This window comes from Numenius arquata, chromosome 8 (genome assembly GCF_964106895.1).
Source record: "Numenius arquata chromosome 8, bNumArq3.hap1.1, whole genome shotgun sequence".
NCBI lineage: Eukaryota > Metazoa > Chordata > Aves > Charadriiformes > Scolopacidae > Numenius > Numenius arquata.
Genome location: NC_133583.1, coordinates 58,851,982 through 58,875,879, shown reverse-complemented (window position 1 = coordinate 58,875,879; position 23,898 = coordinate 58,851,982). Strand labels below are relative to the sequence as shown.

Here is a 23,898-nt window from a genome sequence, read left to right as displayed (position 1 = left end):
GTGCCTGGAGGTGATAGTGTGAACTCACTCAAGAATGTGAAGGCATTTTATAAATCATTTGGTTTCAGCAGGAGGGGGAGAAAGGGAGAAGGCAGAGGGATGATATAGTTTACAGCACATACTCGGCAGTAACTCCCAACTGTCAAACTTCAGCATTTTCTTCAGTTGCAAGAGTGGTTAACAAAAAAATGTTAAGACAGCAGACATGAAATGCACATAGTAAGCAGCACATTTAATCAACTGGCACCTTTCTACCACCCCACCGCCAAAATCTATCCGGACACTATCACAACCCAGAAAAAAAAGTTGTATAACTGAAGATACGGCACTGACGGGAGAAAAAGGAGCAGAAATGAATAACATGAACTGCTGTAAACAACTTGCGGCGCCCTTTGTGTGCAAGATAACAATAGCAGAGTTAAAGGAGTATGTTTACAAGCGTGGCTTGCTCCCCTCACCTTCCTCCTGCCCCCTTTTGCCATGCTCGCTACCTTGCTCCTGGGAAAATATTTGCGAACCATTGCAAATAAAAGTCTCCTTCTCACTTTCCGAGAAACGGATCTGGTATTTTTCCATTTCAGTCACACTCCGTCCAGGCTTCGGAGGGGATTTTATTCTCGCAGCCCTGTGAGAGTCACCCTAACCTTTCTTTCCATTTCCTATCTGGCAACTTTTGCAATTAAAAAGTAGCATTTACAATTAAAAAATAGTATCCGATTAGCTATAGACCAGGCTTTTTCTGGAGCCTTGTCTCACCAAACTGCCCTCCCTTGCCAACAGCACCAGTCCAGCATGCAACTTCAAGGAGCTGTGCACTGCTGTTCATGTGCACCGCTTTGCTCATGTGCGTGACTTGAGATTTACAAAACTAAGGCTACTTGGAAAGCACCTGAATAACCCATGAATCTGCAGCATATGCAGATACATAGATTTCTTCCTGAATGTGCAAACCAAATATGAGTATGAAGGCTGGAATCATTCATTTGACTGAAAATCACCTTCTACCTGTAAAACCAGGTATGATTCATCCAGGCACTAGACCACACACCAGAGGAAGGTGTGAAATAACGACGTACATTTTCACGGTATATACGTATATTTGGAAAGGCCTAGAGTCAACAGAATACCTCCTGCCTTGGTCAGGAAGTCAGAACAAAAGAACACATGAGCACGAGCGAGAAAGCACAGTCCCTTATTGCAGCTCTTGGCGGTGGCCCCGAGCTACACTGACATTCACGGCCGAATGAACCAAGCTCTAGCTGAAGCAGCAGAGGTTTTGGTGCTGACGGCCCAAGATACGGTGAAGGAGAAGTGTGTAAGTAGGAGGAAAAAATACGCTTTGTTATGAAGGACCAGGCTGGCTGGGACTCAAATCGTGGGGGACCTCTGATGCTCTGGGTGGACTTGAGCAGCAAAAAGATGTCCCCCTCGGTGCTGGAGATGGGCAGTGTGACACCAGTCACCCCACCACCACCTCCAGCCTCTTCTGTCTCCTGCAGCTCGCACAGCCAGAGAGCCAGCGCTTCACCAGCTCATCTGCAGAGCACAGCTCCCGTCGCGCGTTTGTAACTTCCAGTGGTTTGACCACAGAGGGCAAAATTTTGGCCGGGGAGTGCTTCCGATCGCCTGAGAGCAGCAGGGAGCCAGGCCGGATTTTGCCGTTGTGATCTCTGAGCGCAGGGCTCCCACTCACTTCAACAGTTCGACTGGCACCGCTGCAAAGAGATACTACCTAAATAGATGTGAAGTAATGAATACTTGGGATAAGCGACTGATTTCAGAGTGTGCTTTTATCCACAGGCCCTGTATTTATAGTTCAAGCCTTTTCAATTAATACGCACACCCTAAAAGAATTAAACTACTAATTATCACATTTTACCGTGGTTCACAGAACTTTCATCAGATCTAGTAAATGAAATCACGAGTTCAGCAGAAGAAGCTTTACTAAGCCAAATTATGTCAAGGGTATATCATGTTGATAATAAAAGATCACTTGGTTGGAAGCCTAACCTAGAAGGTTGGGGAGGCGTAAAAAGTTCACATTTTGGATCATGCTGCTCTGGTGTGGGCGTTTTGTGTTTTTTTTCTTGGTTATTGTGGAAGGCAATTTTCCTGCAAGTAAAAAAGTAAAATTTTCCCTTTGTCTTACATTACAAGCATTAGGAAATTCTTACATCGAAAGACAAATAGATAGGTTTGGGGTTTTGTTTTGCAAGTTAGGCCTTGGCATCACATTCTCTTCCCGCTAATAAACTCCCCTTTCTACTGGACAGAAAATTAAAATGATGCCCATACCACAAATAAACTTCTTTCCCTAAGTGCCCAGATTCTTGGTGGGCAAGCATGGTATTCAAAAGCATCCTTCAGCCTGTGGTCTGCTCAGGCGGTAGCAATTACTCTGATGCAACACAACTCTCGGCTGTTAATTAAACAGCAAGTCTCTCAAGAAAACATACCAAAAAATCCCCTGGTTGTAGTGAAAACTGGAGATTGCTCAGAGCTCCAGCCACCCTTCCCAGGACCCTGGGAGGACTGGCTGAAGTTAACACCAAGGAACCTCTCAACATGCAAAGGTGGAACACAGTTAGAAGGGGCTGGCACGGGGGCACAGACCTACAGTGGCCGCTTGCCCCCAGCCCAGCGACGTGGCAGAGGAGGGGGTGGCAAACTGGCACTACTGCGGGGCAAAGAAAAGCCCTGGCCCTGCAGAGCAAGGGATGGAAAGTCACCTCGTCAAGGCATGGGAGCTTCTTAGGAGGTGGCTCCTGGCCATCCCATTTCTAAGCTGCCCTCTAGATGGCCCTTGCTGTTATCTTGTGGATAAATAATACGCAGAAAGGAATGGAACAGAGCAACAAAATAAAAATATATTTTGAAATTACTTAGAATAATTGCAGCAGTATTTATGCACCTTATCCACTGGAAAGGTCCATTGCCTTTTTCCTGTGTGCATATATGGAGAAATAAAAATATATACTCTAGCCACATTTTTATTTCTCCTTGCCTTTGTAGCATTCAGCCACTCCAAGCGTAATGAACGTTTCATGTCTTTCAAGCACTGCTTTGTCATGCTATAAGCATTCATTTCATGCTTTGAATATTTCCTGTCATTCTCGCCTTGGATGAATTTTTTGTGGGAATGCTTTGCTTGTGAAGGTTAATGGTTAGCAGCAGTGAAAACTGAAGTCCTCTGTCAATCCCCAAGTCTCAAACACTGCAGGTCACTGATGAGAAAGGCTCTCCACCCGGCCCCAGCAGAGGCTGCAGAACTGACCCTGATTGACGACTGCGTATCTCGCCCGATTGACAGTCAACACCCTTGGCTGTTGCCATCGCAGGGTCCCCTCAAGAGGGTGCCAGCTACTGATAAGCAGGCTAAATCCTGAGCCTAGCAGAGGACCCGCTAAATCCTGGAAATGGTGTAACTCTGCCTCACAATCTGGACCACAAAATCATTTGACTCTGAGCGCGAATCTCCATGAAAACACTGTAATATAGGGAAAAAATGGTGTTTTCTTTCCTAATTATTCAGAGACTTCTTCATGACAGTCATGAAACTGGCTGGGAAATACAGCTAGATGTTGCTAAGTTTCAGTTCTAGACTATTATGATTAAAATACTGTATCTCTAGTTGTTGCTGGAATCTATCTGTAATGAAATAAGATGATAAAAATGCAAGACTAAATCACACACAAGTTAAATTTATAACCAGACGTATCTGCTTTTGTTTCCTTGGGAAATGCTGGCTCTCAGCACTGCCTACATGCACTCTCTCTAAGGGGGTGATGGAACACAGGTTGGACCTCATCAGACCTTCATCATCGGATGGGTCCTGTTAAGAGTCAACAGCCGACTCTGTCCAGCCTGCAGGAAGGCAGAAGACACCAACCCCATCAGGCCTCCCCTGCTGGGCCAGAGCCTTTCAAGCCTGGACAAAATTCCCCGTTGCCGTTCCCGGCAGACAACGTGATACGTAAGGGTGCAAATCCGTTTAGAATTTGGTCCTGGCAAGTTACAAAGGTGCAAACAAGCTGACATCACCAGGAGCTTTAACTTCAGTGCCAGCTATGAGATTCCTTATTGAAAATGCTAAGGTTTTTTTTTTTTTTTCCAAGCTTTTTCTGAAGTAAAGTTAATTTTAGATAAGTCCCTCAGGCTGTGATAACTCCTCAGTGTTGCTCTGTAAACAAGAGAGGAGAGTCTTCTTGCATTTATAAGATTCTGATGCAAATGATCCCATGAACAAGAACACTAATAAAAGCTGCCATTACTGTATTATCCTGTTTGCAACTGTAACTGATAGAAAACTTTCTCTGCGAGGCTTCGTTATCTGCTGCAAATGAGGTGTTTCAGGAATGTTAGCCATCTGAGACCATGTAGTTTCTAACAGCACCGGGTTCAGCGTTGTGTGCTCAGAGAGCTGCTCCTGCCTGTGCACTCCTCAGGTGGGAATTAAGGGGCCCATCCAAGGACAGTTGACCCTCCAGACACCTCAAGTCCCGCTACACTTGCAGCACCTCCTTGGTTGGCAAGCGTAAAGCTGGTTGGCATCAAGGTTAGACACAGCTGAGAGCTGGACTCCACCTGAAGTAGCAGAGCTGGGAGGTTAAGGCATGGCCTGAGGAGAAAGGATGGCCTCGGAAGGCAGTAGGTTTCTACCAGTTAAAAATCTGGCTGTTGAAGGAACTGGAGGTCTCTCAGCTACCACTTAACTTACAATGTGGTTGAGTGGTGGGGACAACCACAAAGAACAGTTCCATTTTCTGCCCATCTCAGCTTGAGAGGAGGGTTTGAACAGTGAACTCTGCATCCCAGAAGAGTGCCTAACCCTCGGGCCAGGTGGGCACCACTTCCACCAGCTGAAACAAGAATGCCAGGTTTTGGGACCCAAAAGAAAGCATACAAAAAGGGGCTGGACTCTGCGGCCCGTTAGTTAAAGGCAGAGAGGTCTTTCTAAAGCTGCTTTTGCTTTTTACTGGGTTGCAGATAATCCCCTCCTTCCTTGCAGCCAAAGCTGTATTGCGCCTGCCACGACCAGCCTTGCCGAGAGAAGAAGAAAAGGAAACTTCTCTTTGCATGTGTTCCCACTATTGCCTTCTCTTTCCCCCACAGATTGAGGATCAGAATTTCTTCCTTTATGCTTTCACGCATGGAAAAGTAAGCATATACTTAAACATTTTTTTAAGGTTTAATACTCAAGTCCAGCCCTACTTAAGCAAAGAATTCACAGATGATATTTACAAGTCCAGTGTAATTACTGCAGGGTTGAAAAACGAGTTCTGTGAGTTACGGTACATCATTGTTTTTCTTTTTTCTTTTTTTTTTTTTTAATGTTACAAAGAACAATGTGCCTTTCATTTCCTGCAGTGCTGTTAAGGTACTTGCAGCTCAAAGCAGCAAGAATACATTAAAAGTAAAAAGCATTTGGTCTGGGCATTAAACATTTTTATTTTTTAGATAAATGCCTCTTCCTCTACAGAAATTGTTTGAGCAATGAATTTGGCACACATTTGTAATCAGCTGTAATAATGAACGCTGTCTTGCTCACTTGAAACGGGAGAACTTACCAACTTCTTTAAAAAGAATTTGCTAATCTACGGTTAAAGTGGTGTGCTACCAGCTCGGAGTTATCAAATCACAATACCGCATGCTCGAAGAGACATCAGTTGTCTGTAGAAAATGACACAGCGTTCTCCTGCTTTACCCAGCACACTTCGTGTGTACCTTTACGCTGCAGTTATTAATTCGCCAGGACAGCCACATCAAACGCAAACGTCGCCTTGGTGGATGTCTGACATCCATTTACTGACAGCGCTAACACAGCGCTGTACCACAATCATTAACTACTTTGTGCTACACCCTCCTTGCCTTTCTCCGGAGTTAAACTCCTGCTGGAGCAGAGCAGGGTTTGACTTTTAATATCCAACGGATCTCTGAAAGCCAGAATCACAACAATCCCCACTTTGCAGACAAAAAGACGGGAAAGGTTTCCTACAGAAGTTTAAAATAATCCTACCTACAAAAAGAAAATCTACCCGATAGCTGTTTCCACAACTGAAAGAGAGAATAAAAGCCCTAGAGAGAGTCCACGGCAATGCTGAGCTGGGAATTCAGTTGTTCCTGATCCCCAGGCATGCAGTCACTTCACTACATCAGACTAGCCATTCTGTCACCCTCAGTTCACTGAAAACTAGTTTGTTTATAAAATACAACACCAAACCGCTGCATTTAACAAGCTTTTAAAATCAATAACGTTGGTTTTTTTTTTTTTTTGATTGGTGAATTGCAAAATCACTTTGTGGTGCCAACTGAAATGAAGCTTTTACATACCATTAGGCAACTACAAAAGTAGGGAATTTTCCACACGGGTGTTCCACCCAGCTGGTCAGAAAAAAACCCCTCATTTGAGCAAAATATCAGGACACCAGAACATGCTCCTGCCTTTCAAACGAAGCTGCTGGTCTCTTTCATCATCCCTCCTGCAAATTTCCTCACCCAGATAACAAACAGAGAAATTCTGGGTTTTCTTTCTTTCCCTGAGAAGCTCCTTCCCGCGCTAATGGACCCGAGAGACAGCAGCCCCCTGCACACCATTTGGTCACACCTTAGCTCTACCCCGGGTTCCAGGACAAGATGTCTGGACCTTGGACCATGCACGCACGAACAAGCCCTGCCTCATCTGCATGTTTGCTTTTCATGACCATCATGCTAGATCTCTCTCTTTCTTGCTTAAAAAAAAAAAAAAAAATTCTAAATTTTTCAGTCGTGATGTGGTAAGTGACTGCCTGAAAACTATTCTGGCTTAACGAAGGCTGAAGCAAAGGCTAGAGTTGGTGCTAAAGCCACCACTGAGCGCAGAAGATGTCACCATCTTCTCTGTCTGCGATGATTCTGCTCCAGAAAATGCAGCTCTGAAGCCCATTAGAAAAAAGGAGTGGCTCTAAAAAAGAAAAGCTTTTTTTTCCCATGAACTTCACTTTAATGAAGGTTAGACATACAGGCTTTCCAAAATAACACATACAATTTAGAATGATAAATTAAAATCTGTAGTAGGAGGCCTTCTTTTTCAGGGCTGTATAGTTGACCCTTTTGAACCTACATTACTCAAGGTATGCAAAATATATGTGTATAATAAATAGCTCTAGAATTTATGGAGTGGAACAGAAAGGATATTAACAGGCAAGTAGAGAGGCTGTATAACCCTCACAAGGCCTTTAAAGATTTATTTTTTTAAAATGAAGGAATGTATGCATATAAAAGGTAGTACTTAATCGATACACTTCTTTGTGCCTTCCAGAAACACATGCAAAACGATTCCAAATCTGCCCTCAATCTGGTCATTCCACTGTTAGCGTCACTGGGAGTAAGATTATTTGCAATACTATTTTTCTTTGATTTAAAAAAAAAAAAAATTCCTCTCTGTGTGGGCTCATTCCCACTCTCAGTAAAATCAATTACGAGACTCCCATTGACTCCAGAGGGATTTGGATCAGGCCCTGTGGAAGTGGGTCTACAGCAAGTGTAGAACAACGCAGTTAATATGATTTATTGTGTCCGTTTCTGTGCGTGCAGTTTTTCATTTTCTAAAGCCTGCAGTTTTGCTTTCATCCTCACGTTCAGCAGATAAGAGCTGCAGATCTGTGTTGATCTACACACTGGGTACACCGCAGGCTGGGGGTTGTGTGTGCCGAGAACCAGCTCAGCCTCTGCCCGGGGGGAGCAACCCCTTTAGGGCCACCAGACAGCCTTAGATGCGCTTGTGAAGAAAATCTCTCGCACAAGGTGCGCAATCAGGAGGCTTCTGCTGTGGTGGGGAAAAATACCCTTTAGGAAAAGTGAGAACAAGAAAAATCCTTTTCCTGTTTAATGAAAAAAAAAAAAAAAAAGTACCTTTTGCAGGTCACCAGTAAAGTTCCAAGAATTCACTAAAAGCTTGTTTTACAAGGAAGACTCAGGCTCCAAATCAGAGATATTTCATTTCACTAGGCTCTTACAGATTTTACGTTATTAAACACTGACATTGCTGCTTTTCAGGGTGGTTGTTGAGTAACAGGCTTCCTTAAGACTAAGAAACTGCAGAGTAAGAACTACTGTGGTTTAATAGCTGTGAAAGAATATTATCTAAACACGAAATAATAACATGCTTGGTGCCTAATACATTCTAAATTAAAATATGATTTAATAAACATGGGCAACATATTCCCTACAAAAAAAATTAGCAGAATTGGCAGAACAAAAATCACAGTTTAGTCAGTTCTTCTCTTAACCTCGCAATCCTTTGGCTACAAATTCTGTGAACAGGATTGATAAGGGAAATTAGACACTGTCTTTCAGAAATAACAGAAATGTTTTAAGATGGTATGTTTAGAGATGAGCGGCACGAAATCTATCAAAATATGAAACCTTTCACATTGCAGCGGGAGGAAAATATAGGAACCCCAAAAGCCAAAATCTCACCAGCCCAGAGAGCCCTATGTTCTGTGTTCTATGATACAGGCTCATATTTTAAAGTTTTTTATGTACCTAAACCTGTTCTTCCTTTAATGCTATCCAAATGCAGTCTCGATGTGAATGCAGCCCCTCAAACTCACTCCCACTTGCAGCTTGTTTGCCTGCTAATAAAGTCTCCAAAACGCACACTGATCACACATACAGCTGTAGGGATGCACTGCAAAGATTTGAGGCAAAACCAGGTAGTTACTCTGTGAAAGGGCAACCACAGTTGCATTATTATAGATAAAATACTTTTACATGAGTGTACCATTTCTACATGAGTGTACCAAAAATGGTGACAGGTTGTAGAGAACTCAAACCCCACACACAAATTCTTTGCCACGTAGACCCCAGTGCAGCCGATCCCTCATCTACATTTAGGTCTTTTGAAAAAAATCTGGTTATGGATAAAAAAAGTCACGAAAAACTACTAATCACTTTCACTTTGGGAGACATTATTTCTAAGTCCTAAATATAAGTAGTAAAACGTAACTCAGTTGCCGATGGGCCAACAGAAATTGTTGAGGTCTACCTTTCTTAAACATAAAAAGGGAGAGAAGCCGTTCCCTTACACACACACTTATCCTTTCACATACCACTCCCTCCAGAAACTCCCTATTATTGAACGATTTTTTTTTTTCAGGCTGCTTTACAATGCAAGCCATTGATTCAGCAGAAGCTGTTGCTTCTACTTTAAAACTGTCCCAGTTCAAAGAATATTAGCACTCCCAAAATTCACGGTCCTGCTGCTACTTCCAGATGAGCTCAACCTGCTGCCACCTGCGAACCTATAGAGAAGAAGGAGCGAAAAGCACTAGTTGAGCCTCCCTACCCTGCTCACCCGTAGTATCTATAACCTTTAAAGCACGCCGATAAAAACATATACAGACAACGCCGGTAGCACCTGTATCAGCCCCGCAGTGGGGACTCGCCTGAGCAGCTGGTGTGTTTATAGGTGTATGTGGTCCTGCCCTGAAACGGCGATGTTTTGGGGGCATCGCTGCCCGTTTTTTTTTGGCAGATTTTTGCAGCAGGGAACGGGTCTGCGGAAACGTATTTCAAGGCAACCATTTTGTTTCGCGGGACTATCTGGGATCCTGTACTCTGAAATGATGGCTGGCCACGCACTGAAAGTTAGGTACTTCAGTGTGTCGTGTGAGAGCATCAATAAACGAAATGAAGTTAAAAGCACATAGATAAAAATGAAAGCGATGAAGCACACACCCCTAGGGGGTCATGACTCACGGCCCAGGGACTGAAAGCCTTTGCTACGGAGGAATAAGGATATGGGTTGCATACAGCAGGCTCTTTAATGGCATCTCCCTAATTAAAATTATTTTTAAAGGGAAAAAAAAAAAAGTGTCTCTCCAGGACTGGAGAAATAAATGCTACCTTAGATTAGGGAAACAGTAGCATTTCAACTATGAGGAGAGTACACAACCTATTTGGAGCTATCCCATGTCAATTATTCTGAATAATCTTTTTATATTAGACATAGGAAAAAAAAATCTTTATAAATATGGGCTGTTTTAATATCCCAAAGCAGGAGCAGCAGGTAAGAACTTACCATTTTCTGGCTGGTCCTTAATATCAGCTTCACTTGGCTGGCTGGGACTTTCAGATTGACTTGAATCTGAAAAACATAAAATACAGCCAAAAATTACAGGGTCTGCTGTGGAAAATAGATCAGAGGCGCCAGACTTCCTCAAAAGGCTGAGAGTACAAACTAAGGACAGGAGTGTTGCACTAGGACATGATAATGCAAAAGTCCCGTGCCGAGGAAATATTTTTTGCTAGGAAAAAAAAAAAGGGAATCTTGTTTACGGCACTACACAGAGTGCTTGGTGTGTGTGTTAGCATAAATTAAGCTTTGAGAATCCTTCTTTTTAGAGAAGGCATATTTAAACTACTCTCCTACATGTTTTTTATAATGCAGCCTCTATGTTGTATACAAACCAGAGCCTTAATCCAACACATAGTAAAGTCTCAAAACATATTTTCAGGCAGGCATAGAAAGGTAACCAAGCAACACTACCAAGTCGTGGAGATTGTTGTCTACACATTTCTGGAACCAAATCTGAAAAACTGATAAAAGAGCTGATTTTCGTCATACTTTCGCAGTGGTTACGGCACTATGAGATCACCAAAAGGTACAGCGTCGCCCCTGATTTGCGGTGGTACAAATGAGACCAGACACTGGATGAACTGCTTTAGAACTTGTGCAAATAATGGGTCCTACAAACTCCCCGGTAACACTCTCCAACCAACACAATTTATCTGCCTAAAACAATAAAATGACCTATAAAGGGATATGTGTAAATAAGAGTGTTTTGCATTTTTTACACATTATTAACTCTACTTTATGTGAAGATGATTGCTCTTCGGTTCAAAAATTATTCTTAGTAGAAGCTTTAGTCAAATAGTATTTTTCTTCTTAATTATTTCTATCACTATGAATTGGGGAAAAAAGGTCCCTTTACATGTGCGGAAAAATGTATTTTAAAAAATTCCCTCAAATTTCTGTTTTCAAAATTAATACAAATAGAAAATTATTTCTTTTTCCTCAGAAATTTTTCTGTAATTTTTTGGTCCCATTAAAAAAAAGTTTTTGCTGTGAAACAAAACTTGGGAAATGAAACCACTTGCTCTCGCATCCAAAACACGCCCAATCATGGCAAACCTATTTTCTGACTTCACCTTGACTTTGCAGAGTTTAGAATTAGCTGTCTGAAATTTGACCACATTTCAGTGAGAAGTCAATGCAAGATCAAAAGGTCATGACACTTAACTGTGATTAAATTGAAAATCTTACTTCTATTGCAACAGAGTGATAACACCACCCCTTCTTTTTCTTTGAGGTATTAATAGCACTGGAAGAAGCAGTACTACTAGTGACCTTGGGTCAAGCAATGCTAATTTATTGCTTTAAAAAGGTTCCTTGCTTTTAAGCAAATGAAGATTTTAATTACCGCAGAGCACTATAAAGAAAATGCCTATTTTAAATATTCAAATTTTTTTTTTTTTTTACCTGCTGACTGTATGCATTAGGTATCATTCAGAAGCTTAGAGGACAATTTCGTATAAATTAAAAATTGCAAGTAAAAAAAAGTGCTCACAAAACAAAGTTTGATAAATTTCAGAATATAAACATTCAGAATATTTAGTTTCAGTCCTGTTACTTCTATCTAAAATCAGTGAAATTCTCCTAAAAACTGGTATGTTTCCCAGTGTGTCCAGATTCCATTTCCTCTCTTCTGCATTTATTATTTTTAATAATTTCTCCAATGAAGCTCAGCGAAAAAAATCATTCTCGCTTCTGCAATTTTCTTTCAAATATTGATCTTCTGAGTTACCTTTAACTGAAGCTCAAATCAGTGACAGCAGATAGACTACCGGGTAATATGCACAGGGCTGTTACATTCTGAACGTTAGATTTTGGCAAGAAGTTTCATGTTTCCGACACCGCAAAGGTAGAAACAAAGGTAAAATATTAGGAATGTAAAATATTTAGTTAACATTCAAAGTCAACATTCAACGGATTTCATTTTACAGGGCAGGCATTAGGCTTTTGCTTATTTTTTAGGTTTTTCTTTTCCTCCAGCAAGCCATGGTTCAATCAGCGTTTGGGCTTTATGTTTAAAGTAGGGTCAGAATTCCACAAGAATTTATATATTTGAAAAAGTCACTGCAGAAATATGGGACCCAAAGCATGTTTTGCTTTCAAAATTTGAAACAATCCAGGGAAGCAGGGCGAGGGAAGAGGGCTGGGTGGCAGCGGCAGGAGCCTGGCACCCTGGCTGCCCAGCACAGCCCTGCAGCCGGTGGGCAGCACGCACCACCGGAGCGGCTCCTGGATTTTGGGAAACAAAAGTACTTTTGTTTGGGTTGAGTGCTGCTTTTCCAACACCAAAGCTAATGGCACAAGAGAGACTTTACTGGCCGTAGGACATTTGTTTGCATACTGAATCTTAACTTTCTTCTTTTATTACTCTGGTTAGTTGCAGTAGCATTTTTTTCTGAATTCTGTTTTCCTGTAACCCATCCCTTCTGCTGAAATTAAATATTAATTTCTTAAAAAGACAACAAAGGCTTGAAGCACTATTCCTCATGGAGAGGCACAGGGGCAATAAAATGCAGGACGAGGTAGAATTAAAACCAATCTGTACTGCGGTAGAGAGATCAGGGGAGGCTACCGAAAACATGTACTGGGCAAGCGTATGCTCAGCATTGTTATGCAAGGTGGCATCTTGTGGAAACCCCAGATAAGAAGACTGAGTTAAGGCACTTAGCCAAAATGTTTATATGCAGAATTTTGCTTCCCTGATTTTATTCAGATGCTGCAGATGATCCGGTACATATAAATGTGCCGCCACATGGTTAAGGGATTGGCAAAATCAGAGCCGTTGTATTTTACAGTCTTGCCTAGGACGAGAGAGAGCCTTGCTCAGCCTCCACCGCTCGCTCTCTGCTTTTTCAGCAGTTGGCAGTAACTCCTGTCGGGGCTTTTTTTGTTGTTTTGCACATGGAAACTTTAAAATTCCAGTTTTCTGAATGTTTAGTGTTTTGCGGGCTCGGCTACAAGGGGAGGGGGATTGTCTGTCCTGCTGAGTCAGTTAGCCAAACAGGTGACCGGAGGAATAAATTAATTTTTGCCCATACATAATTGATATAAATGGAAGATCGTTTTCATAAGCATTTGCATTAAATCAATAAAATCACTTACTATAGAGCAGTTTAACAATTCATTTGATTTTCTCTTTTCTATATATTTGATAGCCACTCTGCAAAACAGTATACACTTTATGCCTATTTTCTTTAGCAACAACGCTGCCAGTTAAATTCTACCACCTGCAATAATTAGAGCCATTGGAAAACATACAAAACAAAATATACAGTAGATGCGAGCCCCTCTTGAATCCACGGCCCCCTGCGGCAACGAGTTTCATTGGTGCCTTAAGCTAAGGCTGGTAGGAAGCCAAAGAAAAAGAATCTGTATATTACAATAAAGTGCATGTTATTAAGGGGAGGATTTAAATGATTTCAGATGGAGTTGGAAATATTATAGTGAGGAACCACTATTAAGATTTCTGATTTAAAAAAAAAAAAAAATCACCAAGGAATCTAGTTTTATATTTAAGGAAGCTTAACCTTGAATAGCACAATGGGTTTTATTTGGGGGCTTTTTTAGTTAGAGAAAAGTTAGTGGTTGGGATTTTTAACCCTGAACTAGCCGGAGTTAGTGTGAGTATGTTCACTGGAGGCAAGGTTTCTGGACAAGAGAAGCCCAAGGGGATCTGGTATCAACCGTAATCATGGGGAAACAGGATAAAAAGCAAGTCGAAGGTATTTTACTCTCTACTTTCAAGAATGAACTATGATTAAGGGATAAAGAAAAAAAACCAAACCAACAAAACAGGTTAGTTTTTCCAAAGTAGCATTTCCTTTCCTACTACATCTATTCTCTGTTCCTCTTTGGATCTGTTTCTTAAGCTCACGCTACCCCAGTGTGACCGAGGTGGTTACTCCCAAGACCTGGGTCTGCCCGATCTCAACCCGTAGGGCAGTGGGGGACCTTCAGCTCCAGGATGGAGGCTCTAGACTTTTCAATACGCAATTTTCCTCGTCAGCTGCAGCAGGAGCTCAGCCCCAGCCGGGCTGCACGACGGCTGCGTGGAAGCCAGGCTGGCAGCGCTGGAAGGGAGCGCTCCATTGTTTGGAAAGAATAAAACCTTCCCAGGAAAGTCTGGCCCGTGGACAGGACCAATGTCAACAGACTGACAATGTTGTTCTTTTTTGTAGACTGTGACACAGACGGTGAAGAGCTGTTACGCTCCTCCACCAAAAAAAGAAAAAGCCCGCTTCGAGTGTCATGGCACTTCCCCAGCGCTAAACCACTCCATGGCTACCTGACTTGGGAGAAACGGGACACTTCTTGGGCACCCGCACTTTCTCAACATGGCATGTTCTCCCGGGCATGCAGGATCCAGCCTGGGGTGGCCGTGACCCACCTCTGCCGGTCTGTGCAAGCAGAATTAACGGGTGTAGGGATTATTTTTTACCCATGTAGAGTAGAGCCAGCCCCTCGTTAGCCACGGAGCCCTCGCTAGCGGCTAACTCAGGTGCAGAGGCATCTATCCTCGGAACAGTAAAGGTGATCCCCACGTAGAGAAGGGAAAAAATAGCCGGTGATGCCAGATGAGCAAGGCTGTGCCGCCACTGCCCATGCTGAGCCGGCTCTGCCGCTAAATAACGCGGGCTCCCTCTCCTCCCCTGCCAGCCCAGCACCTCGCAGAAAGCACCAGTTACATTTTCCATTCCTATCATGTTTTAAGCGGGGGGGGGGAGAGGAATATTGTATAATAAACTGACATATTTTATTCAAGTTTCAGAGTCCTATTTGTAATAAAAAATTTATATGGCTGGGTTGTGTTCATGCAATAAATTTTTCATCTATAATTTTGGGCATGGATTCTACCAAAGATTTATATATGTTAAAAAAAAATCTAAATCATGCTCCTTTATATACAGTCTTACGTGGCGAGCTTAAGGCATTTACAAACAGAAACCAGCACCAGGACTGAAGCTTTTTTACACTCACTTTCCCTTCATTATACATTATAATATAAACACATAGAGATTGCTCCATATATGCTACAATTATTATTTACGGCTATTTTGGTGGCTACTACTATTTCTTTTCAGGAAGGCCTGGCTCTCCGTTTAACTCCAGCCATCGCTTTCATGTCAACTTTTATAGGGAGTTCAAAGTGCTTCATTATCATACACCTCACCGTTGCACATGTACATATCCATACCAGATTTCCAGTTTTATTTTATACCCCCCTGTACAGCACGCCCCATCCCCGCAGCTCTCAAACAAGGTTCTGCGGTGGTAAAATCCCTGCGGTGCCAGCCTGGTTTGGTTTTGTTGGTTTGTTTTTTTTTTTTCTTTTTTTATGAGGCGAGGACTCCTAATTCCTGTACACTGGGAAAGAGATTATCTTTGATAATGGAAATGTAAATCAAAGCTTGCTGTTGTTTATTCCAGACAGACATTTGTGTGTTAAGTCTGTTTATCAGGCAACACTTTGTCTAAGCCAGGAAGTAGTCAGCCTTTGTAACAAGATGTATGCAAATGATTTTCCCATGAGCCCTTGCCACAAAACTTTTGTGGCAAAAAAAACCCTCCTTGTTACTTCACCAGTAAGACGCTCCTAAGCTACCCCGTAAGTAGACTAGCAACAAAACAGCTAGCTAGACTATGCTGATGAGTTTGAATGAGACCAAAACATGTGCCCACAGTCTGTTGCTGGGTATTGTAAGCAGACTTTGTGTATTACATCTGTTTATCAGGCAACACTCTGTCTGCCCGGGCGGCTTTGTACCAAGGTAGATGCAAACAAAGATCTCCACAACTCCTCGCCTAACTTTTTTTTTTTTTTTTTGGGAGGCAGAAATTCCCCCGTTACTTTCCTCCTGGTAGGAAAGAAGAACGTGAAACTTCACCGAGAAGCTGCGAGACCCTAAAGCTGTATCAAAATGGTTTCATTTTAAATCAACTTTATTTGTTCTCACAAGCCCATAAATGATTTACTGCTATCGTGTGATAGCCTAGAATGTGGGGAATCTGCGTATTCCCATATTTATTCCTTGATATTACAAACAAGTATTTGATTCACTTCTAAATGTTTGTTTTTAAAACAGTTTACAGCCTTTGATTCCTGCTTACTGATTCATTTCTGGAACATTTTCTATTTATTCCTTTGCAGTAGCAAACGTTAATTTCGACTTAATTCAAATTGTCATCAAAGGCTTCCTTAAGAAATCCCACAGCACAGATTTTATTTGTTATAATAAAATATTCTTAAAGTAAACATCATGCGACTGTGTTTTTTTTTTAATTCCAAGAGATACAAAAAATCCGTTACCCAAAGGATTCAAATTGGTTCAGCCCTTTTTCCTAGACAAAATAAACACTTTAGGACTTTACTTGTTTGTATTCTCCTCAGTGGTGCTGTATGCATCACCAGCTAAAAACAAAGAAACTTTTAGCTGCTCAGACAAAATGCAGAAGCTCCCCAAACAACGAAGCGGGGGGGTGGGGAGGCATTCAGAAAGTCTGACAGTCCATTCAATATAGGGATGATGGCCATAATGCATCCAGGGTCCCCTTGCTAATTAAATATGCATTGGCACAGTTTTGATCGATGCAAGCCATGGATCAGATGACACACCTGCAAAATCTTGAGCCCAGAGCTCCCAGGAAAAGGAAAATACAGGCTGTCTCCTTATCTTTGTTTTCAAAGGCTCTCAATTTCTGTGCTTAGATATCTAATTTAATTCTCTCACCCCTCAGCAAACTGGATTAGGAAAGTCAATACTGCCATTGTGCATCGACAGGAACACACAGCTTTCCTTTTATTCAATTTAGCCATGACCTTTAGACAAAGATAATGACAACTGTCTAAAAGTAAGGTAAGGCCTTAAGGAAGACCCTGCAGCGGGGCCCCTCTCGCCCTCCGCGGCTCCTCCGCCCGGGAAGAGCCCACCAGACATGGAGCAAATTCAGAAATACATTTTTCTCCCCGGACGGTGACAACCAGCTTGGCGGCGTGGGCACCCTCGGCCGCGAAGGGCTCTGTCCCACCCTGAGGAGCTGGGACACCTCGCCGCCAGCGCAGGAAGGCGGCTGGACCCTGGCGAGCCGTTTGCCCAGAGGTGGCAACCTCTCCGGAGCAAGCACGCGTGCCAAGAGCAAGCGCCGAGCCCTTGCACGAGGAGGGACTGCACCATCCTATTTTTCCTGAGAAAAATAGGGAAACGGTGAAACGGACGGGTCAGGCAAGTGTCGGCGGTAGCACTAATTTCTGATTTCTGGCTCCGATACTCGGGGAGGATTGTAATCCTAGAGCGAAGTGCACAGCGCGGAGAGCCGCACGCAACCCGGCATCGCTGCGGCAGAAGGAGGAACCGGCACGCGGATTTTCCTGGAGCTGAGCTGAAGCCAATGGAAATGACATTACTTTCTGATAGGTCTCGCATCAGTATTTTTACCAGCCTTCCTAGGTTAGATAGCATCTTTCTAATACATCCGTAAGGAAAGGACAGAGAACATGCTCCAAGCTAACGAACAGCTATCAGACTGTAATCCACTTTGGTACCTACAGATACAGGTTGTACCTGAATCAGTGATTTAGGCATATAAAAATTCATATTCATTGAGCAGCCCAGCTCCACAAAATGTTAGCTTCCATGCTGCACAATGTTTTAATTCTGCAGTATTTTTTTTTAGCTGCATTTAAAAATATACTTGGCATTTCTAGCTGTGGACCAATATTTTTCTCATGTCTTTTTATACAGATTTGGAGGGAAAGATATTTGTAATGGAAAAAAATATGTGCAAAGTTGGATTGCTAAGTTTCTGTAATCTTGGGAAATAAAAAAAGGCAGCCTATGTAAGAGCTACAAGAAACCATATGGATCAACAAGAGCTGCCCTCATATCCCTGGGAAATATAAATTAACCTACATTTCATCATCATAAACCCCAAAATAAAAAATCTAATTAGAGTCTCTACCCTCAGATTCACTTCTAGAAAATTTGCTTATCCCCCTCACAAAATGATTTACAGTACTTACATCCATTTCTTCAGAGTGATTTAAATTTATTGAATCATTTCAATTTTTAGAGAGCTTCCATTTGGATCTGTATGGGTTTCTAGACATATGCAGTGCTCAGTTATTTAAAATTAATTGCAGTACAATAATTTTAAATTGCTTCACACTATACGAATCTCAAGTGCTTTGAAATATTTGAACCATTCTATTTAGAAGCCATCAAACTTCTGAGCACATGCATCAAAGAGTTGTTTTAAAAGCCAAAGGGCCGTACTGATGATCCCAAAGTGCAGGTGAGCATGGCTGTGAGCATGCTCAGTGCACACGGATCTGAATTTATAGAACAATTCAACAAATTTTGCCCGAATGTCAATCTTTAATTAACAAAAACGGATTCTGCAATAATTTCAAACCACTAAAAAATTTCTAAAACTAGAAAAGCACTGTTATAAAATAATGGCATACATTAAAACTATTATTACTTCTAATGTATATTTATAGAATACCCTTTTATCCTGGAAATTAAAACATCTTATTAACATTAAACTAAGCTTTACAACACCTCTGTGGGAGAGGTGAGCATAACTATGCCCACTTTACACAGGGATGGAGGAGGCACATAGAGGTTAAGTGATTTACCTTCAGAGGCACAGTTACTAAAAAGAGTAAAAAGCACAGGACTGAGCTCTCAAGCCGCTGCTCTAGATAATAAAGTATCATTCCCACCACTACAGCCATTACAATGGCAACGGCAGTGCCCGCTTCGGAAGCCTTGAACTACATTATACAGAAAATTACTTGGTAGAGTGGATCCAAAGTCACCTAGAAGGGATATTTCCAGTCACCCTTAGGTTGTTTCGCTCGCTTTTTTTTTCTTATTCGGTAATTTGGGAAACAAGAAATAATTCAATAATTCTTCCATTCCTCTCCTGAGTATTTTCAAACTCAATTTAACAATAACAACCACAGTATTTAGGGTGACTAAATAGCTGGTTTTGTAATGCCCAACTTCACATGTAAAGGCAAGTGAAGACGAAACTGTGTGATGAGCAGATCTGGAAGCTTTGGTCAAAGTCTCCAGGTCTGCTTCTATGCAATTTTACGCTGGTGAGTAGACCAACATCAGCAAAGCAGGATTATGTCCACCATATGGTGAGACTCCATTGGCGGTAGTACAGTCACCCAATTAATCTCTATCCCCCGCCATCCCCTTGTTATTTATTTATTGTGACAAACTCATCCTTATGGGACCCAAGGCAGGGAGCTGCGTATTCCCAGGCTATTCCTGTCAGTGCCCATCCTCATTCTTTATCCGCGCTGCCCAAGCAGTAGCTGGCGGTCTGGTACCTCTCCTCTGGCCAAGACGCATGGTGCTACAAGGTCACGACCAAGGAGGCTCTCTAGATTTTTTCCTGGCAGACAGGAACAGAGAATTTTTCAAACCTGCTCTCCATCAAAAAGCCAAATAAGACCCACTCCCTGACAATGAGCACAGCCTTCTTCAACTGCTTTCCAAAGCTCGCCTTTTTAACATCACACAAATAACCACACTGCTTCTGGAGACCATCAGAGTGTTCATATATTTCAGTCTGTGCCTCTTGCTATGTTCTCTCTGCAGCCGGAGCCGTTCAAGATGTCATCAGCCAGCAAAAACAAAGAAAAACCCTCACCAAATCAACAAACTGGCCAAAATCCCTGACCTGCTCCTCCTTTTTTCAACCTCTTCCACTTCTCTTTCCCCTAAAGGACAGGTGTAAAATTTTCCTATGATTAACCAAAAATTCAAGTAGGAATCTATACATCAAACAAAATAAATACTTAAAAAGAACTCTCAGAATGGGCCCATTTTCCCTATTAAGGATTATTCTATTATCCTATCGCAGGGAAAAGCGATGTTGATAATAAAAGGATGTGTGATTATTTAAGGAATAAACAAAACGTGAACTAACATTCCATGGAGATTTTGTCAATAACAGATTGATTTCAAGTTATAGATGGGCAATCTGAAGAAAGTTTAGGTACTATTTTTTTATTATGGATCTACACTCGCAGCTCCTTTTCACAGCTCTCTCTCATTTTGATGTACCTGACACCTTCCCTCTTGGCTCCCATTTCAGCCCCTATTAAGTACATATTTGGTTGTAGCGGCCAATTTTTTTTTATACTTTTTTTTTTCTGGCAGTTGCCTTTTCCTTGTTCTGTGCACTCTGAGGAGTTCAACGTGGCATGTGAAAAATTTCCATTTCAGGTTTTCTTAAGCTTTATGCAAAATTAAACTGCTGGCAAAAATACATAGATACATAAAACTATACAGCAGAAAAAGCTGCTCGATAGTTCCCTTTCCTCCCTCCTTTCCTTCCTCTCTCTTGCCTTTTTTTTGGAAAATAATTGTAGAAATATTGCCATCAGCCCAAAGCCTTTCTCCAACTGAAAAGTCAGAGGATTTTGCACACAAAGAATTGCCACTGATTGCCGCTCCGTGGATATGTTTCTACTCTCACAATATTGTAGACTGCGAAGAAGAACGGAGAATTACCATAAAAATCAGGACGTGTTTTGTTGCATCAGTATCATGTTGGCATCAACAACATAGACTCGGGCAGGAAAAAAAGCAGCCTTTTGGTAGGCAGCCTACTTGTTCTGTGTTTCTGCTGTGTTTGTAAGCCACGCAAGTGGAAGATAAAGTTAAAACTCAGGGAGAAGTAACATTCTGCAGGCTCGGTACGGAGCCACCACATTGAGTTACAGCAAAATCCAAGGTATGATGGCTATAAATTATGGAGAAATGGAACTGTATCTACCTCTCAAAAGGACAGTGGATCATTACAAGTATATGAAAGAGATGGGCGCATATATATAGAAAAGGTAGGATTCCCTCACACACACGAACAGATTGGAAAAGATTAAGCTTAATGTGTTGACTCTGAAAGTACAACCTAAAATCCATTTTCACTTGGTCCCAGTGCTGCAAAACTAAATTTTAAAGAAGAAAATTAAACCCAGAAAAAAGTCCAGAGCTCTCAAAACCCGTAACTACACTGTGTAGACAAAATTTTAATCAAACTTTTAAAGCCATGGTTATGATCTGATGAACAGACAGCTTGACTTGATTACATTTTTAAGTTTCAGTTTCTATTTCTGTTTTAAGATGAAAAAGATCATAGAGTGTCAGAAATTTGAATACTGAATAGCAAAAGCTCTTGCAGGTTTAGAAAGCATATAGAAAAGCTGGCAAAAGAAAACGCTATTCCATTGCCACCATCTGCTTTCTGGCATATTGAAGAAACTTTACTAACAGCAACATTTTCTTGCATTAGAATATCTGCTAATTAGTTTTGTTGTAAATTTTTTTTTTAAAAAATTACCTTTTACACAGAAGGCAAATAGCCAGTTTTTTTGGCTGGCTACACCTTACACCACGTCTGATAACATTTTCACATGAAGATCAGTTTACCTCACATTTTTTTTTCTATCAAAATCCTATCTTTAGCGTAGCCAAAGCCTGCAAAAACTTTGCCTTGCTGAGACTAAAGAAAAAAACATCAAACATACGAAGTGTTAAAAATCGCTGAATAACTCAAAGGGAAAAAGATAATTTTGAAGGCGTTTTGGCTGAAATCTATTTTCCTTTGAATTGCATGAGTGTTTTAAAATGTTAAAAACACTACAGAGTGACTAATGAATGTAAAAGAATGATAAAGAGTATGGGTCCAGTTATCAGTGATGTGCCTAAAACAAAATAATTTTGGACAGTCTGCCATGCAAATATTGACTAAAATGTCATAAATAATGTCTGCAACAAAGGGAATCCTGCAAAGGAATATTCTGTTGTACTTAATGCATTGTACAGTGTGCCTTTTAGCAAGCGGTACGTTTACAGAGCCTGAAAACTTCAGCTGGACAAAAAAAGCTAAAATTTGCCGGATAAAAATATTACTAATTTTTTTTTTTTTTCTCAGAAACAGACCTTACAAAAAGTTAAAGGTACAGCGTTACATGTGGAAAACGGTTCACTTAGAAGCTGGCTTTTCAAAAGAAATAAATTAGTTGTCCAAAAATTAAAAATAGGCTAAATGTAACCACCTCATCGACTTAGGACTATTTCCTCTGCCATTTTTTAACAGTGTTTTCACCCATGTGTTTGCTGGCAGAGCAGAGGCTGTTTGCAGGTCTTTATCATACTGCACTGACATAAACCGCAAAGACATTAAGTGTAGTACTGCCCTGGGCCAGAGCTGAGAGACGGTAAAGGTTCCGTCGAAGCACTTCTTAGGACCTAATTCTGTCTTGGTTGCGGAGTCCGACTGTGCTCTGCATGTAGAGTTAGAAATAAAAATGCAGCCCTGCCAGAAAGATCGCAACACACAGTTTTGCATCAGGCAAAGTAGGCAGGAAGGGCTCAAAAACTACGTTCAAAATCTCAGCATTTTGGTAATTTTATTACTTTTTTAATAGCATTAAAATACGAAGACAAAATGAGGAATCCCATGGGAAGTTGCATTAACAACTCCAGGTTACTTGCATCTACACTGACATATTGTCTTACGTGTAATCACAAACAACCCAGTCACTTTTTCTGAAACTCTACTAAAAAAATACAATCAGGGCTACACTGAAACCTTCTGCGTGTTTTTTCAAAAATTTAATTTCTGAGAAAAATTTCACAGCCACAGAGATGACAAATAGCAAAGAGATTTTACATTTCTAAAGCATCTTTCATCCAAGATCAAAGAACTTCATCAACCTTAATTCTCAAAATACTCTTTTGAAATAGAAGTACTATTAAACCAATTTTTATCTTTATCTAACTTGATCTATTTTCTTTATAAAATGCTTGTTACTGTAGTATGTATCTGGGAGGAGCACGACTCTAAAGATTAAGTAACTTGACCAGAAACACTTACTAGATCAGTGGCAGAACTGACAATGATCATGTTCAGGAGCCAAGAATCCTAAACCCTTCCTCCTTTCTAGGCTAATTAAAAACATATATATGCAAACCAACTTAAGGAGGACAAAAAAAAAAACCAACCTTCTACCATCATAGGATTAAGGTACCACCAAAGTAAGTGAAGTATCTGGAATCAGCAGGCACATAAAACAGCCACAAACACCCACAAAAAGAAATTGGTGGGATACGGGGCAGGGTCTGAGGCTGAAGAATTTAACACTAAAGTTGTGATTATTTAAAAATAAATTACAGGCTGTGTTATAAACCATAATTCAGTCTTTGGACCAAGCTTATTCTTGACATAACCTAACTGGAATTACACTGGGGATAAATTTAGCACAGTATTTTCATAAGGCTCCTTTTCCTATCATTCCTGCAATCAGGTCCTATGTGGCTATAAATGATATTCTCGTGTCTGCTTTGTAACGGGGATGAAATGTTATCATCTATGTTGTGCCGCCTCAGAAAACGACGTCTGCCCTGTGAATATGCGCGGTACCTACTTCTGATAAAAGCAGCCCCCCATTTTGAGAGGTGTGTTTTCTAATCCTTTGTGGTTTTGCAGCAGAGGAGCTTGTTGGACAATGAAGAAAAACATTTCAGCTCCCCTGAAAGTTTGACGATTCCTTTTCAAACAATACAACACAAGACTGGGGACATACTGCTGACACAGCAACATCAGTGCCTCAAAGAAACTGTGGGAAATGTCAAATTTATGGTCCTATGGGTGATTGGTGGAAGGATTTCCCCCCCCCTTTAGCAAGCCTCTGTCAAAAACAGAGCCTCTAGAAAGTTTTTGGCTACGTCCCAGCAAAGCAGAAGGAAGCTGTATCCCAC

At 41.3% G+C, this 23,898-nt stretch overlaps 1 protein-coding gene across 1 annotated transcript in view; it reads right to left on the bottom strand.

Moving 5' to 3' along the window:
* The window catches only part of NFIA (nuclear factor I A), a 256,619-nt gene that overhangs the window by 106,573 nt on the left and 126,148 nt on the right, over window positions 1–23,898 (bottom strand). Inside the window, exon 3 of the mRNA XM_074151822.1 lies at window positions 10,061–10,126. Coding sequence (XP_074007923.1) covers window positions 10,061–10,126 — 66 coding nt within the window. The remainder of the gene's footprint in view (window positions 1–10,060; window positions 10,127–23,898) is intronic.